The 25,571-nt window shown below is 40.2% G+C and overlaps 2 protein-coding genes across 4 annotated transcripts in view; one reads left to right on the forward strand and one right to left on the reverse strand.

The window, feature by feature from the left end:
• Positions 1-5,713: 5,713 nt before the first annotated feature.
• LOC121596505 (cytochrome b5 domain-containing protein 1) lies at positions 5,714-8,598 on the reverse strand. 2 transcript variants are annotated; one of them, XM_041921533.1, is made up of 4 exons: positions 8,331-8,598; positions 7,871-8,218; positions 7,398-7,788; positions 5,714-6,565 (listed from the first exon to the last, which is right to left on the reverse strand). In XM_041921533.1, exons 1-3 carry the CDS (start codon positions 8,577-8,579, stop codon positions 7,495-7,497), a joined length of 891 nt encoding a protein of 296 aa, XP_041777467.1. In that variant the 5' UTR covers positions 8,580-8,598; the 3' UTR covers positions 5,714-6,565; positions 7,398-7,494. The 2 variants fall into 2 exon arrangements, with proteins under 2 accessions (XP_041777467.1, XP_041777466.1); XM_041921532.1 differs by having other exon boundaries at positions 5,716-6,290.
• A 2,001-nt stretch (positions 8,599-10,599) lies between these two features.
• The window catches only part of LOC121596811 (TNF receptor-associated factor 4), a 30,968-nt gene continuing 15,996 nt past the window's right edge, over positions 10,600-25,571 (forward strand). Inside the window, exons 1-2 of one of the 2 annotated variants that reach the window (XM_041922080.1) lie at positions 10,600-10,649; positions 12,723-12,789. In XM_041922080.1, coding sequence (XP_041778014.1) covers positions 12,760-12,789 — 30 coding nt within the window. In that variant the 5' untranslated portion in view covers positions 10,600-10,649; positions 12,723-12,759. Of the gene's footprint in view, positions 10,650-11,592; positions 11,846-12,722; positions 12,790-25,571 lie in introns of those variants that run through there. The other variant, XM_041922079.1, reaches the window with a different exon arrangement.

Below are 25,571 nucleotides of genomic sequence, written 5' to 3' on the forward strand. Positions count from 1 at the left end.
ATGCATGCATATGTTTCATCATTAATCATCTACCAATGGTTCATCCGATGGTTTTGAATAATCATGTTCCTATTTTGTAGTAGAGGTAGGTGTATATAATAAATGTAATAATTGCACATATATTAATTGATACATTCAAATTGGGTTGAGCACATTGTGCTCTCCTCAATAATAGAGCATGTTGTTGTAGCATAGTTTGGTTGAATAAAGTTGTTTGCTGATAATGAATGTATGCAAATGGGAAAATGTGTGAAAAGACCTCATGTTATTTATTTTGATTTAGTTTGTTACACAATTTAACATAAATGTGTTACAAAACATACAAAAGCATTCATCATACTCATTTGACGGCGGCCAACATCCTATATCATTATAAGGCATTATATTGTCTCTCGCGATAAGCTTAGAAATCGCATTGTACTGCACATAATTCAATCATAGCTGAATTGATTGTCCTACGCGCGTTTCGTGTATTTCGAAATGAGTGTATCATGTAGTTCGCCCAACATTTACAATCCCCATGGTTAGGCAAATTGGACGCGTTGTTGCAAAACGAAGCAAATGGTTTCCCGAAATCAATAATCATACTCATACATTTCTGCATACCGACACCGGATGGCAGCAAATGTGCTGGCAGCGATCGGATGACATCGACCAGGATTACTTTTTATTTGCGTATAGTTAGCGACGTTGTTACGGGAGGAGCGGGAGGGCAATGCATGGCGTCACCTACCCGCTCGCGGCATATGGCCAAAAACAAACGGCCGTGGCTATCGCAATGGGCCAAGATTCTGGCTATCACCAAGTTATCAACTTCGTTATCTAGCTCGCTATTAGCTCAGGTTAGCGGGGGCTTATCATGAAGTTCACGATCGGCGCTACACGCCATGTCCATTAATTAAACTAACTTTTATCGACAAGATGCGAAGGGCTCGAGCCGATTTCATCGATGAAAGGTTAGGTGCGACAAGAGTCCCGATCCGAATTGCTCTTCAAATGGTATGCAAATAATAGTAGGTCACATGCCTTCTTTCAGTGGAATCCATCTTTTGGAGGGCATCCTTGATACTTTTGTTGTTAAAAACGACAAAACTCTCTGAGCTCTGTGCTGTGTGGTTAATGAATGAAAATTCTCTTCACACCCACACGCCAGCCGACGATGGTGACGATGGCAGAGGCAATGATGTATATCCTCAAATCTCGGCCACCTCGGCCACGGATCATCTCCGTTCGTCATTTACCGGAAGGCATATTGTTCCGGACACTTTTCTATGGTCTGATCCTCTGGGCTCATACTCGCTCATACTCGTCTGTAGGACGTGCAGTAGGGCAGTTAGGACGAGCTCGTTATCGTTTTGTTTTCAGTAGACTCGAAAATATAGTACCTAGGAAACAAAAGATAGGCACCTTATTTATTATTGAAACCATCTCGGAGATGCAGCAGCAGCAGCAGTGGCAGCAGCATCTGAAACTACAGGAAAAGTCTCCCGGACATTCGTTCGTTTTTGATAAGAAGCATAGATTTATCTCTTTTTGTGTGTGTCACATGACTCTTTGTCGAACTGTTTCTTTCGGATGCTAACAGCACAACAAGGTACGTATGGAGGTGTCCTGAAGTTTCCAGTTTTCACGGTCATTCTTACTTTAAGTTATTCGACAGGTTCATGTTTTTTTTTATGGTTAATCATTCACTCTCTATTTTTTGGTCGATTCATCATTCGCTGCATCACTTGTTGCTTATTTCCAAAGTAACCTAATAAATTTCACATAATAAGAGGTGAGTAATAGATGTAGTTTTTAATGATTGTATATAATACATGACAATAGTCGTTCTCTGCTTAAATAAAGCAATCCATTAATAACATATATGAATCTGAATAGAAAATGTATGAAATGGATGTAATTATTAGCTTTTTATTAAAATGAATGGTTTCCTTTGAAGAATGTACACGTTTATCAACACGATGATACTTCATATATTTTATGTTGAATATTAGTTTTTATGAAATATCGATTTTTTTAGAAAGTCATTTGATTATTACTGGTGAAAGAAATACATTGAAAACATTGCATGATTACGATACAACTATATAACGTCTCCATGCAACTTTTTGTTTTACGTATTGCGTGAGCTTTGGTGGATCAACCCCAGTGAGAAGGCCAGAGCAAGTAGCCATCTTTCACGGCATCATATGATTTTTTTGTCATGAGCGTTGTCGCGAGTGTAGTACGAGTATGTACGTACGCGTACATTTACAAGACTTTACGACTTACGACGAGCTGGGATCGGTTGGTAGGCGCAATCGCACGAAGAAGAGGGGTGGTTGACGATGGGGCTGAATGTTGACCGGTTATACCGCGTAATTGAAGCTTGTTCCTGCTACCCTGTTACATCGCTGTACACTGTATTGCTGTGCTAATGACGATGATGGTGGGTGCACGTAAGGTAATACAGAATATTAAATCCTATATGTTTTGTAAAAAAGTGAAAATAACAGATTCGTAAACAATTGCTTCATTCAGCAAAGTTATTTGCGCAGTTTATTAAAAAAAACATGCACGTCGTACTAATTTTACCCCAACCAACTGAGCATTGCGCCTCTGTCTCAAATATCACATAAAAAACACACAGGCAAAAGCAAGATAAACAATGTAGGCTCACACTGTCGCAAAAGAAGTAGAGATAGACATGTGGTTTTATTAGTAAGAATTTCAACTTAAATGAAGGTAAGAACAGTACTTTTAGGATACATACAATTTCTTAAACATAAACAGGCAAATAGATGTAACATCCTAAAAGCAAACTGTTAAGCAACGATTAGGTTAAAATTTGTTTAGATATTTTTATACAGGCATCTTAAATAAATTTGTATGCAATTTATGGTTAACAATATCAAACTAAACCAAATCAAACAAATCAACCAATTTTGTTCGGGTAGGCACACTAATTATGGACGAGTTTGTGATTGGACTAAACGAAGAATTGTGTCGAAACTACTGAAATAAAATTGATAAACAAATATGAAGTAGATAGACACATATCTTATCTACATTATTGCTTTTACATTTGCAAATTTAACACTTTTAATAAAAGTTATAGCAGTTTTCCAAAACCTCTTCCATGTATTAATTGTTGTGCTAGTCCAAAAACGAATTTAAATTGTTTAATCTCACAAAATTGATTTTTAACACTAAGTTGAATATTTTTAAGGAATTTAAAATTATAAAATTTGAATACTAGATGTTGAAAATGATTAAAGTTTTATATTTAAAATATTGAATAGGTTCAGGATGACAAAAGCGTACCTCAGATGTTAGCATATGACAAATTTCGAGGTTTTCAGTCAAATTATAGCTAATTTACGCATAATTTTGCTTGAAGTGGTTGATTTAGCCACTAAATTAGTTATTTGATTTATTTTTAATTGATGATTACAATGTTATACCTTTCAAAATATTTTTTTTTAATTCTTTGCTATATTAGGGCTATACTATCTTAAAGAAAAAATCGACCAAAAGGTAGTATATTTTGTATTAAACATGTTATGTGTCAAATCAGTACAATTTTGCTCAAAGAATTGTCAAATGTCAAACATCGCGCACAGCGAAATCGCGTACATCGAGTATGGCGTGTATCGAGGAATTCCTGTAATTTGAAATTAATTTATGGGCGGTTTTTTTCGCACATCGATAAGGAGTGGTTGATTTTTTGACAGTGATAATAATAATTGTGATTATTTGATTTATTAACTTCTGATAAATTGTGAAACTTGTAAGAAAATAAGGAAATACGATAAATTATACGAATACAGTCCGAACTCACTGGTTGAACTTTGATTCCCTGCCAACTATTGAATATGTGATTATTAGTAGGCACGTTCTTTCATACAAAAAAATTTCGGCAATTTTCTCGGCAAGCCAAGAAATTTTTGTAAATTATTTTCTTTTTTTATGTTTTTTGTCGATAGCGCTACAATTGGTGCTAGCACACCAATTGTTACACCTTATCAAGTACCCTCATCATATAATGCAAAGAAATAATTGTCTTAAATCTATGCAATGCGCTGTAACAATGGGTGCCGTACTGGTCGACAAGTGATGCGATGTTTTGTACACAGTGGTCGACGCTATAGGACATATTTGCACAAATTACGACGAATATTTAAAATTCAAATGAGAAGTTATTCGAAATCATCCTTACTGTCCAATGTTGTTCAAAGGTTTCAATACGGAAAAAGGGACACATAAATATGGGTAGCAAATTAAATTCATTCTATTGAAATTCATATGTCATAGTTAGTTGTGTACCATAGCTATAAGAAATTTATTACAGAACTGAAATACTGAAAACTCAGAAGTTATAAAGAGAAAAAAGTTGTATTGAAAGTTGTATTAAATTACATAAGTTTAACTGTTTTTTAAAACTATTATTATCATATAGTGATTAGTATTATTGCAAATGCGTTTCACAGTCAATATTTTTAGCTTGTAAGCATATTGCATTAGCTGAAATGCATTCGGGCGCCTTTACAACGGTCGAACAAACAAAATCTTAAGTTTGAAAATAAGCTTCATGCAGTTTTCCCGTTCATAACCCAGGATTAAAAGTTATAACTAGATTTAACAATCTTAAAATTAATGACTGATTTGAATGTCGTACTAATCATACTCTACGACATCATTTAATTCTGAAAACAAAGCATAAATTTATTGTCGCTTGCACACACATGTCATTGTTATCTATTTTCCATCCTAAACCAATACAATTTGAGAAGAAGAAACGACAACAGATTAAAAATAAACTCATTTCATCCGCAGATGTGAAACATTCCTTGTAGTCTCTAAAAACAAAAAATCCCATCTCCTCAAATAAAATAAATAAAAAATGGGTTCAAACTATGCTGCTGCTCGGTAGTATACAGACAGGACATAAGGAAGAGCATCGAAATCGGTTAGCTAATGATTGAGTTAGCCCAACGATAAACATCAAACGAATAACAACACGTTGCACAAAAAAGGCTCCAACAAAGCCAAGCAAGCTATCGCGCCCCGGTGGTCGACGCCGTAAATTAAAGGATCGCGCTGGATAAAACCGGGAGACACCAACGGCAGCTCATCTGCCCATCGGAGCCATTTCAACGGCAGCCACCACACGTCTAGCCGAAAGTGGCAGAGCGTCACGATGGAAGGATGCTGGTGAGGAAGCGGAGTGTCCTCGGAGCGTGTGTGGAGAGAAAGAGGATCATTCCATTGCTTGCTTCAGCCAGGATCTTTCTAGTGTGTTGTGTTGCAGCACTATTGCCTGGTGCTGCTGGCCGGAAAGAAATTAAGCACAAAAGGATGAAGCACGGTGGAAAATGGAGAGAAAAACTTGCAGCTGTCGCGTGCCGATTTTTATACCGACATGGGTCTTTTGGATGCGGCACACGCTTGTGCGTTCCGTGTGTAAGAGATCTTTAGCGATGATTTGGTGCATTCCCTTTTCCGCTGCTACTTCGCCAGCTCCTTAGTGTGGCCTAAATCTTTTGGAGGAATTTTTCGTGGATGTTTCCTGCGCCTGTGCGTTAATCTCGTACCATAAACATAACACTGTAAGATAAATGTTTGTGGCTGTTGATTGTTTTTTCTTTTATTTTCAATGTAGCGTAAGATATATATTTAATTTATTAATAAATTTATCAAGATAAGCTAGTGTAATAGGATGATAGTGAAATAAAATGTTAACTTTCACTTTATAATTGCATTGTTTAGTTAAAAGTTAAGCTTAGCTAAAAACAAAAAAGAACGATTCAAATGCACGAAACACAAAAGCTAATGTAATACAAATTTGCGCACGTAAATCCGGGTGCACCGAAAGCGACAAGCGTCATGGGTTAAACTTTGAATACCTGGTACAGTTAGCATAGCCATTTCCGACCTTGCCGACCAAGTGCGGCAGATGTTTCGTTTCAAAGGATGTATGCTTACAGCCGACCAGAGCGCGTCAGCAGGATAAGTTTCACCACAGCCCCTGTGTGGTGCCTGCGTTTTGAGGCTGGTGTTTTGTTTTCAAGATTGTTCGTACTGAAGTCGCATGCTGCTTTCCAGCCGTTCGACACCGTTTGTTGCTGGCAGACACGCTTCGGCCGATTTATCTTCAGTACGGCGCGAGTGGGTGCGACGAATACAACCTCCGAACCGGAATGTCGTACTGGTGGTGTACACATGCGAGAAAACCTTCAAAGAAATCGATTCGACTGAAAGCACCTGGCACCGATCGGGCAGCCGGCCTGCGTGTTTAATGAAGGATGCTGAAAGGTGCACACAGTTTGTCGGTTGAATTTGGTCGGTAGATTCGACTGGGACGGATGCTGAACAACACTTGGAAGATGAAAGCATACGGGTGCTAGGACAGGGCTCAGCGATGGGTGTAGTTTAACGTGCTAATTTAGACCCACGCGTGACAGGCAATTTGAAGAAATGATTGGTCATGCACTATACCGATGGTGGAAGCGAGTGCAGGAATCGGTATGAAATCCTACGCTTATCATCTGTTGATGATTGTTTTATCAAGTCTGGCGTGTGGCTGTTGGGAGGATGTGTGAAAATGGTTTCGAATATAATTGACATATTCTTTTTTAAATAAGAAAAGATACTAAAAATGAAGACTGATAAGACTTAATAAGCTTACTATTCAGCTTTGATATCCGTGCCTGTCCAATTAGCGAAATAATTATTTCCATTAATTAAAGGTGGCATGAAATCATATAATGTATAATAGATTTACTTTACACACTTTTGAGAAATTGAAATTAAAACAAATAGTGAAAATAATTATAATAATCTATAAGCAAGGATAAACCATATTTGAACTACTCCACTGGTTTCCCTCTATTGTTTCCTCATTGCTTGTCTTCTAATGTTAATATGCTTTAACATTCCTAGCAATATATTATCATTAAATAAACTATCACACCATAATCTAAAACATTGCTACGAAATTATCCAACAAATTACTTTCATTTCAAAATAGCTTCAAACAGTGACATTTGCAATGATGATGACTACTGAATCACACATACCTCAGATCTCAGATGCTAGCGCTTGAACACAAATTGAGGTGAGATTGTACAAGATAGAAATAGTAAACAAAGCAGTAGGAAAGTAAGAAACCAACCACGGTCTTCCGTGGTACTACCGTTGTTTAGCGCAGAGACAGCTGAAGTCGCATATTAAGGTGCAAGAAATGGGTGGAAAGGAGAAAAGTTAGACATTCCAACCGTTGACCGACTGGTAAAGTTGACGATGAGAACAGAAAAGTTAAACAGTAACAGAAAGCAAAGGGTAGGAAACAAACACCGTAGCCTGGGATGGGGAGCCAAAACAACGCCAACGCCACTTCCATTTGATCTACTTACTGCAATTGGTGAAGGTTGTCTGCCTCTGATGGCGGTGGAACGGTGAAAAGCAGGTCTTCGGAAAAATTTCAAGAATTTCTATTATATTGTAATTTGTTCAGTTTTTCGCACACTCGTGGATATTCAGAGCCGTACAATTTGTCTTTGTGGTCGCGTTTATACTTTGTTTTCCACCTGGAGATGCGCTGGCGTTTTGGCTTTCCTCCGCTTGAGGCCCGTTCACCGTGTTGCACGATGTTCCAGAGCAAGAGTGCGTGCCATTCGTTGTGTCTATCGTTCCCGGAGGTAGAATGTAAAATATCCAAATTACCGGTATCGGACTGCGCAGATTGACCTGATACCCATTTTCAGTAAGCGTTTTATCCATCCGCAGCAGTCCAGTCTCGGATCCCTAAGCAAAGACATGGAAAACGATTCGTGAGCTATCCTACATCAGTTGCATTGGATACTGGGGACGACGGGGCACCACGTACCATGGAGAGATCTTTGCGCCATTCGTACCGGTAGGCGTTGTCGTTGTAGCGCAAGTACTTTTCCCGCACGTCGCCGATCGTATCTTCGTAACAAACGATCATTTCCGTCTCGTGGAATGTCAATGTGTTGATAATTTTCACCGGGCATGGGTGGAATGTAATGCGTCCAATGACCAGAGCCGGATCACGGTACCAGTAGAGCTGGGTGGCAGGATTACGCTCCAAACAGGGCACAAAGATTGGAACCCGTTCTCCGTTGCGGTTGGTACGCTCGATGGGAGTATGCTCGTTGTTATGGAAGAACGAGCTTAAATCTTGCCCCGCAAGCGCCAACAGCCATTGTAGTGTCTAAAAGGGGGCGATATAATAATGTATACAATTTGTAAATACACATAAGTTAGGCACCACTGAACTTTTCTGAAATTCTCTGAACAAAAACGTAAATCATCAAACAAAGAACCTTCTTCTGTAGCGATGTCTTTCGTTCGGCTGCTGCAAACAGTGGCGTTATATCGATAACTGTTCCGTGGACGATAACCCACGCGCTGGTCTCTTCATTATGGATAACGACTTCATCGCGAAGAAAGTATTTGAGAGGTGGTTGTAATTTCGATTCCATTTTCTTCATATAACTTTTCAATAAAATTTGCAAAATAAATAATCTCCAGCCCGTCACCGTCCGGCATTGGTTACTTCGATCGATATCCATCCATGAAAATTATGAAAACATCTGCCTAGAAGCGCTTTGTTTGCGTACCACACGATGACACACGCGTAGAGATCAATCATGTGGCTGCAGTCTATTTTGTACGCCTCGTTCATAGTCCACGGGGTCCGCAGGGAAAGATGGAGTTTGGAGTGAACTGGAAGAGAGTGTCAAAATTAACACTAGACCTCCGGGTCGCTCTGCAATGATCCCCCATTGGAACGCGGGGGCAACGCGGGCCAAAAATGGAATGCGTGTATCTACACGCATAGCCATTGGACCAGAAATATCCGGTGACCAGCGAAGTAATCAATCAGCTCAAAAATTAAATTTAATACCATCTTTGCCCTTTCTCTCTCTATCCCACTTTTCTATCACATTTCCTCCAGCACGTCTTCTTCCCCAATCCAACTCGACCAGTAGTATGTTTGCATATGGTTCCGATGGGGAACATAATTTACACGTGCCATGCACGCTGGTGGGCCAAGCAAGTAAGTTGAAGTTAAAGTTATGCGGGCAGTCACCACACGGAACGGAAAAGAGCAGAACACAAGCGCAAAGAACAACACGGCCCGAAAGGAAGTAAGGGTTAAAGTTTCATCAGTATGCCACCATCATCGTAAGAAGGGCGCACCTCATGCTTCCGTACGAACGTATGCCAAGCGGGAGGCAGAGCATTTTGTTCCACATTCTACGCCATGATTCGGACAGATTAAAAGCTACAAATGATGCTTATGATATGTAAATTGGATTGAAAATATATTCTAGCACGATCAATCCGTCACGACTGCGTTGATTGATAGTGCGATTGTTTTATTGATGACATACTAAATGATTTATTGAAATGGTGGTGTGGTGTGTTAATTTGTAAACAATGATAGCAAGCAGGGGTAGTTTCAAATTCTAAATTCTATATTAAAACTAATATTTATGGATCACTGTAAGAGAACATTCGTAGAGACTATCTCTTGATCTGTATTTCAAGCTTATTTTTTATTGTTTGAACTCATCAACACAATGGTGAATGTGCAGGCTTCCGTTCTTACCGTTATTTGATTCGTTGTATCTAACAACCATTAACATACATTGGAATCATGCGCAGGGAACAATTGCACGCGCCCAAGATGGAAGATAATTCTACTTACATCCATATCAATTTCGAAAGCAACTCCAGCACTATGAATGAAACGATGTTTGCATAGTAAAACAAGAATTTCTGCTAGGTTCCAGCAACACATGTATGCACATTTCCTTTTTCCGCTCGGCTCATTAGCATGTCGTTTTGGCTAATCTACAGCCGGCAACCGTTCCCGACCAATGGTGTACAGGTTATCCCGGACAGCCTAGCAAGCATTCCATCTGTACGTTCGTGTAACATTTAACTCATGCACTACAGTAAACTTATTTACGAAATTGAAACTGTTTACTTCCTTTTTCTGCTACACCCGAACCAACACAAACTTAAAGTAAAACAAAAGTTACTTTTTGGAAAATAATTAAATGGTCTGTAAATTCCGTGGGAAACGAACAGAAGCGGATGCGCCGCTTGATTTTTGTGGGCAAAGGGTATTTCCGTACAAAGCCGTTTGGGATTTCATATCACGTGCCAACGTCCATATAGGAAGTTCGTTGTTTATTTTTAATGCTTTTCGCACGAAATCTATTGTTTCGTTGGATTTGGTGCGGCGGGATAGGTTCACTGTTTGCTTACGGCTGCTTTGCGCAGAGAATTAGCGTTTTAACCCGAATTGAACTAACCCGAAAGATCCGCTTCTCTTCCTCTCCCTCCCGGTACAAAGTGGCCAACGCAGTGGGACAGTGAGAACGTATCATTTAATAAAAAAGGGGTTGCATGTAATACGCTGAACGGTTATAAGGCGCCCTAGCGAGGAGAGGGATTGGCCGTAGATCAAGCGATTGATCAAATAGAGTGGACCTTGTGGGCTAAAGTGTGTCGCACTGTTTATAAACCACCAATGCAGGAGATTTTTTTTATGGAAGCTTTGAGCTGTACATTGGCCGAGCAACTGGTTTTAATGTAACGCCGTTGACACAAAGAACAGAACGTGTGCCGTAAGTACATACACTGCGAAAGGTAGCACAGCATTACAGGAAAAAAGGTCTCCACATACACTGAGTGCAGTGCAGTCGAGAGCAGGTACACCAACCGGCTAGTAATTAGCGAAGAAAGAGTATAAATACAGTATAATAACGCTTGACATGGGAATTATTATTACTGTGGTGGTGGTGGTGGTGGTGCGTGTGTAAAGATGATGCGCGTACGACGATCCACGGATGGGATGGATGGATGGATGGTTGGATTGGATGGACATTGTCTCAGAACGAGTCTAGGGAATCGGGACAGAGCAGGTACCCATCGGCGACAAATGCATACGCATAACCACAATGTACAGTTTACAGTGATGATCAAATCTTTGCACACAGCACTTGCCATGAAAATGGCACCGTTTCACACACCTAGATGTAGTGCATCGATTCCAAAAACGTTTCACTGATAGTGTTTGAGGAGTGTGAATGTTTTATGGTACAAAAGTCACTTTTACTAAGCATTCCAAGCGTATTCCTTTCCACTCTCGTGCGGGCTTCATTTTGACCGCACCTGTGTCCCTAGCGCTACACACCTTCCACGGTGCACACGCGGAGAGACTCGCGCAGAGGCGACAACTGCTTATGTACAATCTGCACTGCACTTGGTGGCAACCAACGCAATCAACCAACGGCAACTTGTTGTCTTGCAGATCGGTGGCTCGCACTGGCTGCAACTTTTCTGCAACGGTAATCGCACACCGAGAGACACGGCCGCAAGCAAACCAGCGCTGCAGCTGTCGTGGTGTGGTGTGGTACGCTGCGTGCAGGAACATGAACCCATGAACCCGCTCTCTCGGTTGCATCAACCAAACAACCGTATTACTTGGCCCGTGTGCACCGCCTGCTGCAATGCCACAATCATCAGTTGTTTACTATTCTTCGCGATCGCCTGTTGTGCAGTCACTGTGGCGCTGCTGATGGTGAAATTTCGGTCATTCGCTATTGGGATATTGGGTTCAACCTGTGCCAAACGCATCAGGAACTGCACTTGGTGCTGGACTTTGTGTGTTAGTGTATTAGCTGCGAGTTAGTGAGTGTGTGTATGTTCTAAGGTGTGCTTTACTTGTGTGTAGAACAGTGAGGTGAAGGTTGAAAATGTCAGCACTCGAAGACATGTCCAATACGGCGCGGATCCGCTCCGAATTAATACAGATTATGAGGTAAATTTAACGCAAAGTTGATTGAAGTATGGTGGTTGTGTTACAGATGAGCCATTTCCTAATTTTGTATTTCGACTCTTCCCTAAAATTTGTTGCATTCGTGACGTACCCATAATAAACCACAAACTCCTACAACTATGAAAAAACTATTTGAGATTGCTTCGTGACACAATTTTAATCGAAAATATGGACCCTGCATGTCACAATGTTCATTAGGGAGATTTAAATATGCAAGTCGTTTGCATTTGCATATTTTCGCTGTTGAAAAATAGGTTTTGTGTAGAGCTGCGCCTTAATTTGGCTGCTTGACAATTAAGGCAACATCATCACTAGTCATCACGTAGGAGTTAAAGGAATGTACACTAGTTAACAGGTTCGTTCTAACGCGTGCTCTCAATTTGGAATGGTATTTTAGTGATGGTTGAAACAGGTATAGCAGGTACTAAACTAGCTCAGACTATTCTACGATCGATCGGGTTCGATTCCTACCACAATCCTACACCCATTCGCAGAAACCGCACAGTTTGGTGCGTTGATAAATGCCTAGATAATTTTGTGCCTTTGCATCATACATGGCAGTTCAGGTGGGCGATCGTTAAGGCGAAGCGGGCTGATCGAGCACACAAAAAAAGAATAAATATTCCATATTCCGCAGAGCCACAGAGCATCTCACACTCAAGCTAACGCAAACAATATATACGTATAAAAAAAGTATAATAATGGATTTCCATTCATCTTCTTTCCTGCGGTCCCGCGTTTGCTGATCCGAAACTGATCGTCATGAACTGGCACAATCTTTTGGCACATCAAACGCCCGGGAAACGAACGTCTCGCAATGCTGTTTGTCCACCTACGCGGTCCTGTCCACCGCGAGCAGAGAGAATAATTTAATCGTGAGCCAGCCGGTACCAAATATGGTGACATCGCAGAAGGACTACGCCACGGTAAGTTGATTTCATATTCGTACCGTTTTATTGCGGGGTCCCAAAAGTGAAACGACTCGAAACGGCTTGGGTGAAACAGAAAAGCTTGAAGGGTTAGAAGCGGTTTATAAGAAGATCATGCACCTCCCGTGGGCCATTACTTTTAGGAAATTTAACCCCACAATGGAAAGCTTTGGGATAGCTAGCCGTATGCGGGACGAAGGCGGAAAGCAGAGCTTTGTGCGTGTTCTGATTGGTTTGCAATATTTTACGATGGAGAGGAAATATAGGATTTCGAAAGTACTTCCTGTGTCGTCCACAAGCTAAAAGCTCCTAGCTCCCTGCCCCAGGGCCCCATAAAAGCTCAACAAGGTCAAATTGAGTTAATTACAGCATGCCGGAAGACGGCATCAGAAGCCAGTCAAATGCAACCATCGGTGCTGCTGGACAAAATTCCAGCCCTCCAACCACCACTGACTCTGACAAAGACTTCGAAAGAGGAAGCAGCTGTTTTGCAAACATTGAGGCTACGGACTGAGGGTGAAAGATATTACCACACGACCACACAGGCACACCGAGGGTGTAGTTTTGATTTTAGTGCAGTGCTTTTTTGTTGTGGCATCTAATTTATGCACAGCAGCTTGGCTGTGTATGCTCACCTTCGGCCCCTATCTGTAACATCGACGTTCTACGAGAATCTTAAACACTCAAAACAAAGGGTACTGAGATATACGTCACGGAACGGTGACATGTGAACATAAAGACATTACAAAAAAAGCTGTTGACTGATGGGAGCAGCATTACTTCTACAGGCAAAACAACAACTTGCGGTCTGGGCACCGTGGCGTCTGACCACAAATTTAGCAGCAACAGCAGCACCAGCACCGTTTGGACGACAATGGAAATTCCTATCCAAAATATTTCCCACGGTTTTTTTGTGTGTTGGTCGTCTCCCCAGATTGTGGCGGGAAACTTTGCAGTTGGGATCGTGCGTAGGATTATACCAAGAATATGCCTACGTGCGATCAGCTAGCAGCATTACATTGCCACACAGAGATTGTGCGCTATACCTAAGCAAAGTTCAAATTTGCTTCAATTTATCAAATCAAAACACCTCATAGTGCCATTGTTGTGTCAAAACGGTGTAACATTTTGTTAAAGTTGTTTTTGGAAAACTTTTGAAGGAAATGTTGTTCTTCTGCTTTTTTAAAGTAAGCCGAACATTCTGGCGCACTGTGTGGGAACGTTATTCGTTTCTACGCCCCCGTGCGCCCATCAATCGCGCCTTCCAGCTTGGCGACCATTTTTACATTTAATTTAAATAGCTTACATTATTAAAACCTCCTACGCGACCATTCCGGGCGCTTCCGGCCGACGGTCAAGACTTAGGATCTGTGTTTCAAAATGGGGCGTTTTTTGTCTACAAGAACTTGAGGAAGGTGTCTCGCTTGAAGTCACTCGCTGCTATGTGGCTATCTAGCTGAGCATCCAATGGTTGATTTGAATCACTCTAATGAAAAGAAAAATTAACTTTTCTACCCTTATATCTACAATCGCTCTCGGATTATGATGGGCAGAAGACATTTAAAGAATGTGGTGATGATTTTCTCTTTAAGGATTGTTGTGGTATTTTTGAAACGAATTTAGAGATTTGGAAGGTATTTAGAAAGCGATTTCAGAACCGCATTTCAGCTCATACACATCGAATATTCGGTAAAATATAACAATTAAATTAAACCAAACGAACTCTGCCAAAAAAAAAATTGTTTGCGTTCATTTCCTCTCCGTGCAAGTGGTACAGATCGAATGACGCATTTGATTGGTTGAACAGTTACAAAGCTATGTCAAATGCAACAAAACCTTTACGAAAAGCAAACAAGCTTTCGGTTGGTTCTAATGGTGCAATTACCCAAGGGTAAGAATCGTTGTAGAGATTTATGGAATGGACCCATTTAAAGTAAAACTAGTTAGGAGGGTGACGGACCTACTTTACCGCTAGGGAATTGTAAGCCAAACAATAATATTAAGTTACATTGGACGCATTAAACCTAAGTAAACGCTGCATAAACGGTTTAGCAGATGCACGTGCCCAAGATGCGGTTCATATGCGTTTGTGGGTTGAGAGAAGGATGTGCGAGGTTCAAATGGACCAAGCGTACGATGCTCATAGTTAATATAATTCATACATGAAATAATATTTTGGTAAACGTAGCTAAATAAAACACAAATCAAAATTCAATTTATTCAACTATTTAAACCCAAATGCAAAAGTATAATATTCATTTAAAAGGTACAGGGAAACACGTGCTCTACCGGATGTAGAGACTCCTATGGCAAAACTAGGGTTCAAACGTTTTGTACCGCGTACATAAGAGTGCCTCAAGTACGTTTTCAAACGATTTGTTTGAATTAGGTCTCTAAATAAAATACAAACCTTTTAAACCAGAGCTGTGATGCGATAGCTAAGCAGTTTTTCGGTTACGCTTCTGTTAAACTCATTAGTTGAAGAACGATGCTATGTCGTTCAATTTCTGAGATGTGGACGGAAACAGAAATGGGAATATTGCCTACAGCTTGAAGTCAGATCAAAAGGTTTAAACCCCAGAGAAATGATGAAATAAAAACATTGTTTTTGTACATATTTAGGCATATAGAATTGCCGACTAAATTATAATGCAACACAAACACCTGTTTGTACAAAGCGCTCGAAATTTAACTGGCATTTTAGAGACTAAAGCATTGAGTGTAAACTGAACTTACTGGACTGCAACTTAAGGCAAAATGCTTACTGCACTATAGCAGCATATTGAACGTTTCGTCACAGTTGAGCAATGCTTTGTTGTATTTTTGCTTGCCTGATTTTGTCTGATTATAACTAGCATTCTTAGTTTCTTCCGTTCCTTTCCATTTAGTACGATAACAGGGGAAAAATGTTTTTGAGCTCGCTGCATCGTCGGGTTTCCCTTCGTCCAACGAATGCAGTTGTAGTAGTGAAAAGTATAATTATGTTTATGCAGCTTAGAGTTCACAAACCCTTTGCGGTTTGCGATAAAGAGCACTACGTCTTGGCTTGTGTTGCTCTATGGATGCACTTTATTGCATTTCCTATCACCTTTCGAGAAACCCGCTTAATGGCTCATTTTATGCGGTCTGGTGGATATGCTACAACCGGCTCGTAATATTACGCTTCGATTATTCCAAATGCTATAGATTTTGCTGTGCAACAAAATCTCGTACAACAGCAACAATTCAAAGCTTCAGTTTTGCACTTCATACCAGACGTTAATATCCAGAAACAACAACACTCAACCATCGGTAGAAGTTGCAGCAGGGAAGCTTCTAGCACATGGTTCGGTTCTTTGAGTAGCAGAATGTAATTTCACCGTGCATGCCATAGGGTACACGATTGGCATGAAGCCGCACATTTAGGGTCTTGGTTGAGCTCAATTTGCGCTGTAGGAGGGTTGCCCCTCCAATAAAACGTAAAATTAGGGAAAGTGATGATAAATGCCTTCGCGCAGAATATTTCACCGTGCAAAATACAAGCGTCGGCAACAATCTTGGGGGTTGGCATATCAAACATTACAAAAAAAAACCCTACAACACTGTGACAGTAGGGCATAATCACTCGTTCTAGGAAACGCAGACCGGAAACAACACCCTGTTGATTTCCGACACGCGTGCGGAAAGTATTAGTAGACCCCTACTTTTTCATCAAAGGACATTTGGTTGTTTGTATCCGTCGACGAGCGACAAATATTCTCGTGGGCCGGTGAACATATGGTCATATGTCTCGGCAGGGGAACCGTACTGAGCATTTCAGTTGAGCGAGCCCCGCTCCTGTCAAAGTCAAACCAAGTAAGGGGATGACGTTGGTGCAATCCAAATTACGGGGGTGACACACTCTTCCGGCACTCCCGGAAGCACTTGAGGTGTAACTTCGTGGTCTATGGTGATCGAGTAAGAGAGAGAGAGAGTACGCTTCGAAAGGGGGAACCCAACTATCCGGCACGCTCGTTTACAGATCACACACTGCACATGCTACCCTGAGTAGCAATCCTGCAGGTGAGTTTGAGCGTTAGCGCAGAAACGCAATCAACAGAACAGATATGGTTCAATGAGAAACAACAGCTGCAAAGTACGCGTATCCTTTATATCCTGCGCAACGAATGCCAACGAGATTTGAAAGCACATGACGATATTCAAATTTTTAACGTATTGTCATGCGGGTTGGGTCAGCGAGTGGAAATATTTTTGTATGTTTCTGAAATTCATTTAAACCTTTGAAACGAGAAAGAAAATTGAAATTTTTATGCAATGCATTCTAAATTAGGAATGTTCGATTTAGGATTGAACAAATTTAGGATTAATAAATTTTGTCACATTTTTGCAATTTTAATTAAATATAAAATCTATGTTCATTCAAGTACAATATGCAAAACATGTAGTATGAGAACGACTTTAATTGACACTTTCAATAATATACGTAAAATGACTTGAATGAACAATAAATTTCCTTCCACTGTAAAATTAATTCCAGCTAATGAGTTTTACGATCTCGTTTAGCATCGGGGATTCTCTACAACGTTCGTGCATCAATCGATGAATATGGTCTAATTGTAAGAAATGATGCATCGAGAGTTTCATCGCTCACGCAACACTCAAAAGATGCAACCGTTGTTCAATATTAGCTTAACGAGGGTGATGTGTCTCGCTCAAGGTGCCATGTGCAGTCCGAGGAATAAAACAAATTTTATACTTCTACTGTGAGAGGAGATCGGGCAATAAAATTTAATTGTTTCCTTAAACAGCGTTCGGTATTGGGAGTTTTATTGATTTCTAAGCAAAATGACATCGTCCAACACGGGAATTCTAGATTTTACGATCTTCATACGATCAGCACGTGGTGGCGCTAACGAAAAGTTGGCTTTTCCCGAACGAAGTTGTGAGAAGATTGTAATGGTTGAATGTTCCAAACTTTTAATAACTCAAGCTCGTTCATTCTAACAGTCATTCCAAATGAATTGTAGGGAAAGATCAACAGTCTGTTGAAAAGGCCGATTTGAAATACGTACCAGCATAAACGTCTAGTAGGAGCAGCTTGAGCTTCCTAGCTAATGCACACGTCCTGCTGCGCCGTATGGAGTAGGTCGAACGAACTTAAAAAAAATCCCTTAATTGTTATCCAGCATACGGATCTGGCGTGGAGCGAAGTGTAGGGTGGCTCAACAAACGTGTTGAACATGTGGTATGGAAAATCGGGAAAGTTTTACCGTTCAACAACTGACGCAGCCATTCAACCAACCAACGCCATTATACACACAGAGCAATGCAGCTTACACTGTTGGGTGGGAGGATCATGCCAGGAGGTCAATGCAAACGCTGTGCTATTTCACACTTCCTTCGTGAAAAGGGTCGAAATCTGGGCAGCATATGTGGTTTGTCCTCGATGCTGATTGTTAACATAATGTTGAATTTTTGCACCACTGTACCTAACCTTCGTTAGCACGTAAAGCGTAGAATAATCTATGAATAGATATCGGCAAAACTTTAATAGGATAAGAATAATCAAGAGTGATTAGTTGTTCCACGAAAGAGTTTGAAGGTTTAATCTTTCATTTGGATGGTTTCAATTGGCAAAACAAGCAAGCAAATAATCTTAAATGAGTTATTTGTATGACTTAGAAGATTAAAAAGATTAAATGTTTACAATTCATTATCTGCTAAGGGAAATTTTGCGAACAGATCACACGCCTGGAGCCAATATTGCAAATTTATTTAAATTTACCATTGACTTTTGAAACGAAATAAGTGTGCAGGAAATGAAAACGTTCAACTGCTTCCAACTTACGAGAACAGCTTCATTCAACAGCCAACGACGCTGCCAATGCAGCTTGATGTTAAATTTATTTCTTTGATTATTCCGATGCATTATTACTTCCGCAAAAAGAGTGTGGTCACGGAAAGAGGAAGTAAACTTGAATTGGTGCACGACCCAAAGGACTGATTTTCTTCCGATCGAATTACAATTTTGTCGGTTCGTCATAATGGAAAGTGCGACAAAATGGAGAAGAAAAAAAAAACGATCGTAAAATCCTGTGGCACGTTTTACACATTGACAGGATGTGAGTAGAGCATCAAGATGCTGGAATGTCCGTTCTTTCAAACAGATTTCAGAAAAGCAGCCCACCACGAATGGAGCACCCAAAGGAAGGGAGAAGAATTAAACCCAAACACAACAGAAAAGAAACTCTATAAAATACGATCTTGTTCCAAACAGGGCAGATGTTATCCATACCCCTGCATCGAGTGTGGTTTCCTGTTGAAAATCCTTGCCCTGTGTTCTATGTGCGCATGTGCGTATGTTTTGTTATGCCCTGTACGAAGCACATCTTCCTTTCGGTGATCTGAGCTGATCAGATTGCACACAAGCGCCTAAAGTGCACTGCTGCAGCCATGGAGGAAGCGTAATGGAAGAAGCAAAAGGAGCGAACACGACCTAAATCAAAGTGCCAAGCAAGGATCGGGTCGTCGTTGGGATCGAAAATAGAATGAATCTATTGAACGTGGCGAGGACAACATCTGCTTCAGCTCCTTTGACAGATAGGAACGTTTTGAAAAATGCTTTCGACCTTTGATGCTTTTAATGCGTTGGGCAATACACGGTGCAAGTGTACCTTATTTAAAATGGTTTTTGAAGTGTTTCAAGTTGTTAACAAAATTTTAGATTTCAAATTCAATTTGCTCATTATCGAATAACAACAATCACGATTTTTGGCGATCATATGTACAAGAAACTCAACATCCAGTGAACGCAAACCGTTGCAATTACCAAGCTCAACATATAAAAGCTTGCCTCTGATCGTTCTTATGTAATCCCATTCTACACGGTTCTGTGTCAAAGAGCACGGTCAACGGGTTCCACAGAATTCTCTTCACAAGCATCAGTATGGTCGAGCAATGACCTCTGGATTTGAACTGTATTAATCCTACAAACGAATGCACTGGTATGGTTCGGTGAACCCCTTTTACACGATTCAAACAGTACCATCTAATGTGAGATAATTAATATTCAACATTTGTGAGGCTGAATGTCATGAGGCCTATTGAAAATGGAGAATAATCACACACAACGGTAAGTTGTCGAGAGGTTTAGTCTTTTGAAACTGTTCTATTCTGTCTGTATAGAATTCCAAGTTAGGATGCCAACCTTCGTTTCGTCAGCTTGTGACAAATGATCCAAAGTTAGACACACTAGCTTTACCAAATTCTAAGTAATGCTTTGTTATCCAAGAATTAATGTTTGCCTGTAAATTGATCTGTTTATTGCCACATACAACAAACATGGGAAGGTTTCTGCTGCTATATTTCTTACAGTATTGGTGTTTGTAAATTTTAAAACATTATAAAAAGTGCTGTAAGAGCTTTTGAATTGAAAATAATCGCAAAAATACTTCACATAAATAAGAACAATGGATATTCTAGATATTTGTTTATTTGTTAAGTGATTGATATGAATATTATATTACTTCCGTTGATATGGATATTTTTTTTAAATGAACATACCTTTGCAAACAAGTTTTTGTAGTCGTTCCATTGCTTTCATTGATTCATTGTATAAATAATTAAAACACTGGCATGATATTGCAAAAAAGTTTTACCGTATTATATAATTACATGGGCTTGACTAATTTCGTTCAGGGCAAATCGATGGGTTTCTTCAACCCAAAAGTCCACTGACCGACTGTAGCAACGAACACTTCGTTGCATCGTTAAGCCTTCGCTGGGTTTCCAAGCGCTATGGCAAAGCCATGCATATGTCGTCCAGTGGCAGGAAAGAAAGCTAGTTCTGCTTGTAATCATCTTACCTTTCCGGTTTCCACTGTTGGCCGTTGTGCATGGGTACAGGTTTTTTTGTTCAGTTTCTTTTTTGCAACGATTCCCGGTGCTCGGCGATTGGTAGTTACACTAACAGAACTTAGCCGAATGTGTGGCACTGGTGCAAAGGGAATGCTTGAAAAGAAATTTACTAAAAGCAGAAGAAACAAAACGAACACTATCCCAACAACTACGCGGTCGACATTGGCGAAGGCCTTGGCGTGAACGTAGACGTTCATGCTTCCCAGCTGAATGTCTGGTCGGAAGCTCAAATGCTACATACTTTCACTCGTCTCGTCCCGTGTCGAGCAGGTCGAGCAGGGCACGCATTCTTATTCTTCGCCCCAAAATAATTTACTTCCGTTGACCGTGTCGATGGGACGGGTTTGAGGGTAATTTTTCGGCAAAACCACGACCACACCACCATACATTGCGCAAAAACGGTCAGCCTAATGAGACCGAAACCTGCGCACTTCCTACCATACGTAAGCTCCGGTAAACTATTCGGTCAATTATTCGTCGCGAAGAATGCGGACGTTATGTCCAGCTGACGCGGCCGCCGATGGGAACCTTAGACCCTGGGACGAATTCCACAGATTGAAATGAGAAATTGCTGTCTCACGTCGGAAAGATCATCTTCCTACAGTTTACAGCCAATTGGTGAAATCCTTTGCTCCAGTCTCAAACACGTACTGCTCCGGCAGAACAATGTAAGGAAATGATCTCTTCGCGTGGGGATGGATGGATCATCCCGACATGAAGCATAACACACAAACGAAGAAAAGAAATACCAATAATCAAACAAATCGTCCGTCATTCCCCAGAACCGACAGAGTAATCGGAGAGCAAGTTCACCGAGTTCGGATCGGCAGATCGTTTCAAAAAGTTGCATACCGAATCGTTAATTATTGATTATTATCATCATTTAGCTTTTCTAGTTTTTCGGGCTCGCGTGAATACTAACCACACCGATGATCCGTACGATGGAATATGCATGTGTCGTTCCTTTTCGTGCTAAGGAAAATCAAATTAGTTTATACCGAAAGTGCTTCGCCCTTCTCTTCACAGTCTCCTTTTACGACTGAGGTTCTTTTCATTTTCCCGTCTCATCATCTTCAACACCAATTCATGAGAAAATATTTGCCCCAGTCCAGTCCAGTGAGATTCTCCTCCCTTGTTTTGGTCTAATAAACCAAGGAATCACGCTCCCGAAGGTTATTAGCTATGTTTTGAGCGAGGCGGGGAAATTCGACTCACTTTGTTTGATCTGGTGCCAAGGAAATATGCATACCTTATTATACACTCGACCTAGAGTAATTAGGAGCAATTGTTTGCGAATTAAATACTTACTGGAATGCAAAACGTAAATCACGAAAATATGAAGTCGTTAAATTGAAAAGATCGTACAATATGCGAACGAAAGTTTAACCGTACTCATCTAGTAACAGTAATGAATTCAGTTGTACTACGTTCAGGAATTTAACGAATCTCTGCATTAATAAAACAGCTTTCAAAACATTTTGCAAAAATTAAAAGTACAGCTAAGCAATCCTTACAATTGATATATTCCTAGAACTTGTTCAAAAAACGAGTTACCTATCCATTACCTCTTCCATAAGCTCTTCTTCTAATATTACTTGATAGGCCTTTGCGCATCTTGCACTGTTCCCATCATTTTGTCTACATATGCCTACACGACTTAAAACTTCATTTGATGAGGCACTCGTTCGATAGACTCACACTAATCAAGCCAAGGTGATTAATAGATCCCTCTTTTTTATCCAAACGCGTACGCGAGCAGATGTATTTTGAATACCTTGATGTCCGTGAAATTCAAATAGACCCATTTTGGGGGGAATTGATCATGCCGGACAGAATTGTAGCATACCGCTCGAGCATAGGGAGGTTCTTGGAAAGCGATTTAGTAAATATGCAAGATCATTTGAGGAGATCGGCAGCAATTCAAAACCTTAACAATAATTTTAGTAGGGACCATCATTGTTCAAATGTTCAAACTATTCAATATTCGTATTGTTAATGCGAGTTTTTGAATAGATTTGATGCTATTCCTAAAATGAACTTGTAAAATATTGCGATATTGAAAAATATCTCTTAAAATGGAGATTATATTTGAATTATTATATTATATTTGAGTACAATGACAATTAGAATTGATGGCAGCCTTTCAACATGTAAATATACAACAGTAAGCCTAATGTTAGCTGGTCCATACAAAGTAATTACTAAGGCAAATGCCATACAAGAGATAATGGTTATTTGAATATGTATCAAATTGCCAAATAATACAAGGATTAACAAAATTATTTAAAAACAAAGTCCCATGAAAAGTAGATAATAAATTAAGTATAATGCCTTGTTTTTTTTTTCAATCAATTTTCATGCCTGAAAACTGGCACTGAAAGTGTTATAAAAACAATCATCGTAATGTTTGAATTTGAAAAATGCAAAACTATTCACAGTGATGAAACTGATTGTTCATATCGAAGCAGATAGCAGTCTCCAACGTTTGGGATGGTTTCGTCATGCTAAAAGAAGTAACGCTGAGCTAGTAAGAGCAGGTGCTAGCGACTCGTAAACGAGTGTATCCTCAATACTTTGCAGATGGTTATACGTTCCCGCTGGTAGGCATATAAGAGCAGGTGGCTCCTGAGCTGAACAGTAAATTCGCAAAGATATTTGCAAAGCCCCCAATAACGGTCACGCTATGAAAAACTCTAACCGTTTTTATCATTCGCAGACAGCAACTGCCAACTGCTTCCAGCGTTCAAAACGTAAAAGTATAATACTCTTTTCATTATTAAACTTGTACATCTGTATTCTGTCAGTGTAGCATTGCTCCAGAATGAAGTGAAACCAGCAGATGTAATAATTTCTGTGGTTTAATTTAATGATCAACCGGAAATCTAACATTATGGTCAAAATCAATGAAATCACATTCAAATTCCGCATTCCTTCCAAAATTCTCGACAAAACATTTGTTCGTGTGAAAGCTATGCCGGCGATCTTGGCGTTTGAATCGGCCAGATCACTTTGGTAATCCTGTCTCTTGCTTTATATTTCGTTTGCCCATCCCCCATGGCTCTATGTACACAGTGAGAAAAGCAAAACGCCAATACGACCTTTGAAGGTTAATTCTGTACATGCTCGTGTCGAAACGGGACGACGCATGTGAGCTCTCGTTCCCGCAAGCGCTCACATGGAAGGAATGTTCGACGCAGCTGTCGATGGTAATTTGAACGAAAGCAGCCTGGCAAGTTGTTTTGGGGGCCAGTTTTGTGCCCTTTCCAACGTCCGTCTCACCATTTCGCGTGGCGAAGACAGTTCCTCCCGTTTCCCTGACTGGCGCTTGGTTGAAAATTTCGACTGTGTCATCAGCTTGGCTCAAATTTTGCCCTATAGACACATGTGTGCGATCGCCAACTCTACCTCGAAGCAGAGGCTTGGCCAAAAATCGGCAATGCTTAAGTTAATCGAACGAATATGGACAAAACACAAGCATAATAGCACTTACATCCCTTCAGCAGTTTTCATTCATGCGACCAAACGAACGGAGCGACCGGATCGACGTGTCCCGGGGAAGGCAAGGCCGGACTTTCGCAGAACGCTGAAAGCCGCACATTTCGCAACATCTGCATTTCTTCGTGAGCGGTGGTTTCGAGTTGCGGTTTGGAGTTGTTTGGTTGCCGCACAGCTCAAGTGCATTGCACCGGGCTCAGACAAACGAACGGGTTGCTCTTTTGGCACAGACGACGTTTCAGCTCTGTGCGGTGAAGGCGAAGGTAGCATGATTTCCTGTTATTAGTACAAATTACCACTTCCTGCACTGTGTGTATATATGCAGAGCTAGTCACAGGCTTGGGAGGAAAACGGTTAGAATTTCAAGATCGGTAACATTTGTGTATTTTGGATCGGTGTGAGGGATATTTTAACAATAGTTATTAAAATTTACAAAATATTCACATTGAGATGAAATGCTTTCACTGTACAAGCCGAAAGAGTCTTTCATTTGGCATTGATTACTCATTTTTCAACGAAATAACAAAAGGATAGAAGCTTTAAGATGCCACACAATCTTCAACATGATTGCATCATTGTTCGTCCCCGAACGTAGAATGTGGCGTATAATTCTTCCACTTTTATTTCACAAACGTTGCATCATCTCGTGCGAAATGGACAAACGTGCGAAATGGGAGATGCCGATTAAATTCAGCCGTAGCTTCAGATGCTTCCTCTTGAAGTTTGTCTGGGAACAGCATGTCTGTACTAAACCAGACATTTCAATTTAAAAAGGCATAAATCACTAACGGTCGTTGATTGTTTGCCGAATTTGGGTACACTAGGTAATAAATACTATAGGAAACAATAAATTTCGGACTATATGTGCACTACTTCACCCATTCATGTCGATGAAATATTGCTGGAATATTTTGCCATAGGTAGTTTTGGAATCTGTCAGTTACTGTGGAACTCAAAGACAGAGTCTGAAGAATAGGTTTTGAAATTGCAATATTTAACTTTTAGTTAAATAATACAGTTTATAGCTTAAAGGATTGATCTTCATGATTTAAAAATTCTCGTCCTTTGCATTATTTTTTGTACATATCGCATCTTTCAGTATGAGTTTTGAGGAATTCAGTTTGTACAAACAATTAAAAAAAACCCTTTTTACACAATACAAAAACAAAACTTGATAGAATAGAATGGAAAAATAGAATTTACCAAATTACTTAATATGCAACCTTAAAATACTTGTCGGTTCCTCTTCATTGAATGGTATTCATCGTTTGATGCCATTTTGCAGGGAATGAGAGAAGAATGTTTCCCCGAATCATGGATCCGTAAAACCGTTAACAGTGTGCCGCCATCCATATCTAATACTTTGCGTAGTTCGATTGTATGCTCGC

Source organism: Anopheles merus, chromosome 3R (genome assembly GCF_017562075.2).
Source record: "Anopheles merus strain MAF chromosome 3R, AmerM5.1, whole genome shotgun sequence".
NCBI classification, from domain to species: domain Eukaryota; kingdom Metazoa; phylum Arthropoda; class Insecta; order Diptera; family Culicidae; genus Anopheles; species Anopheles merus.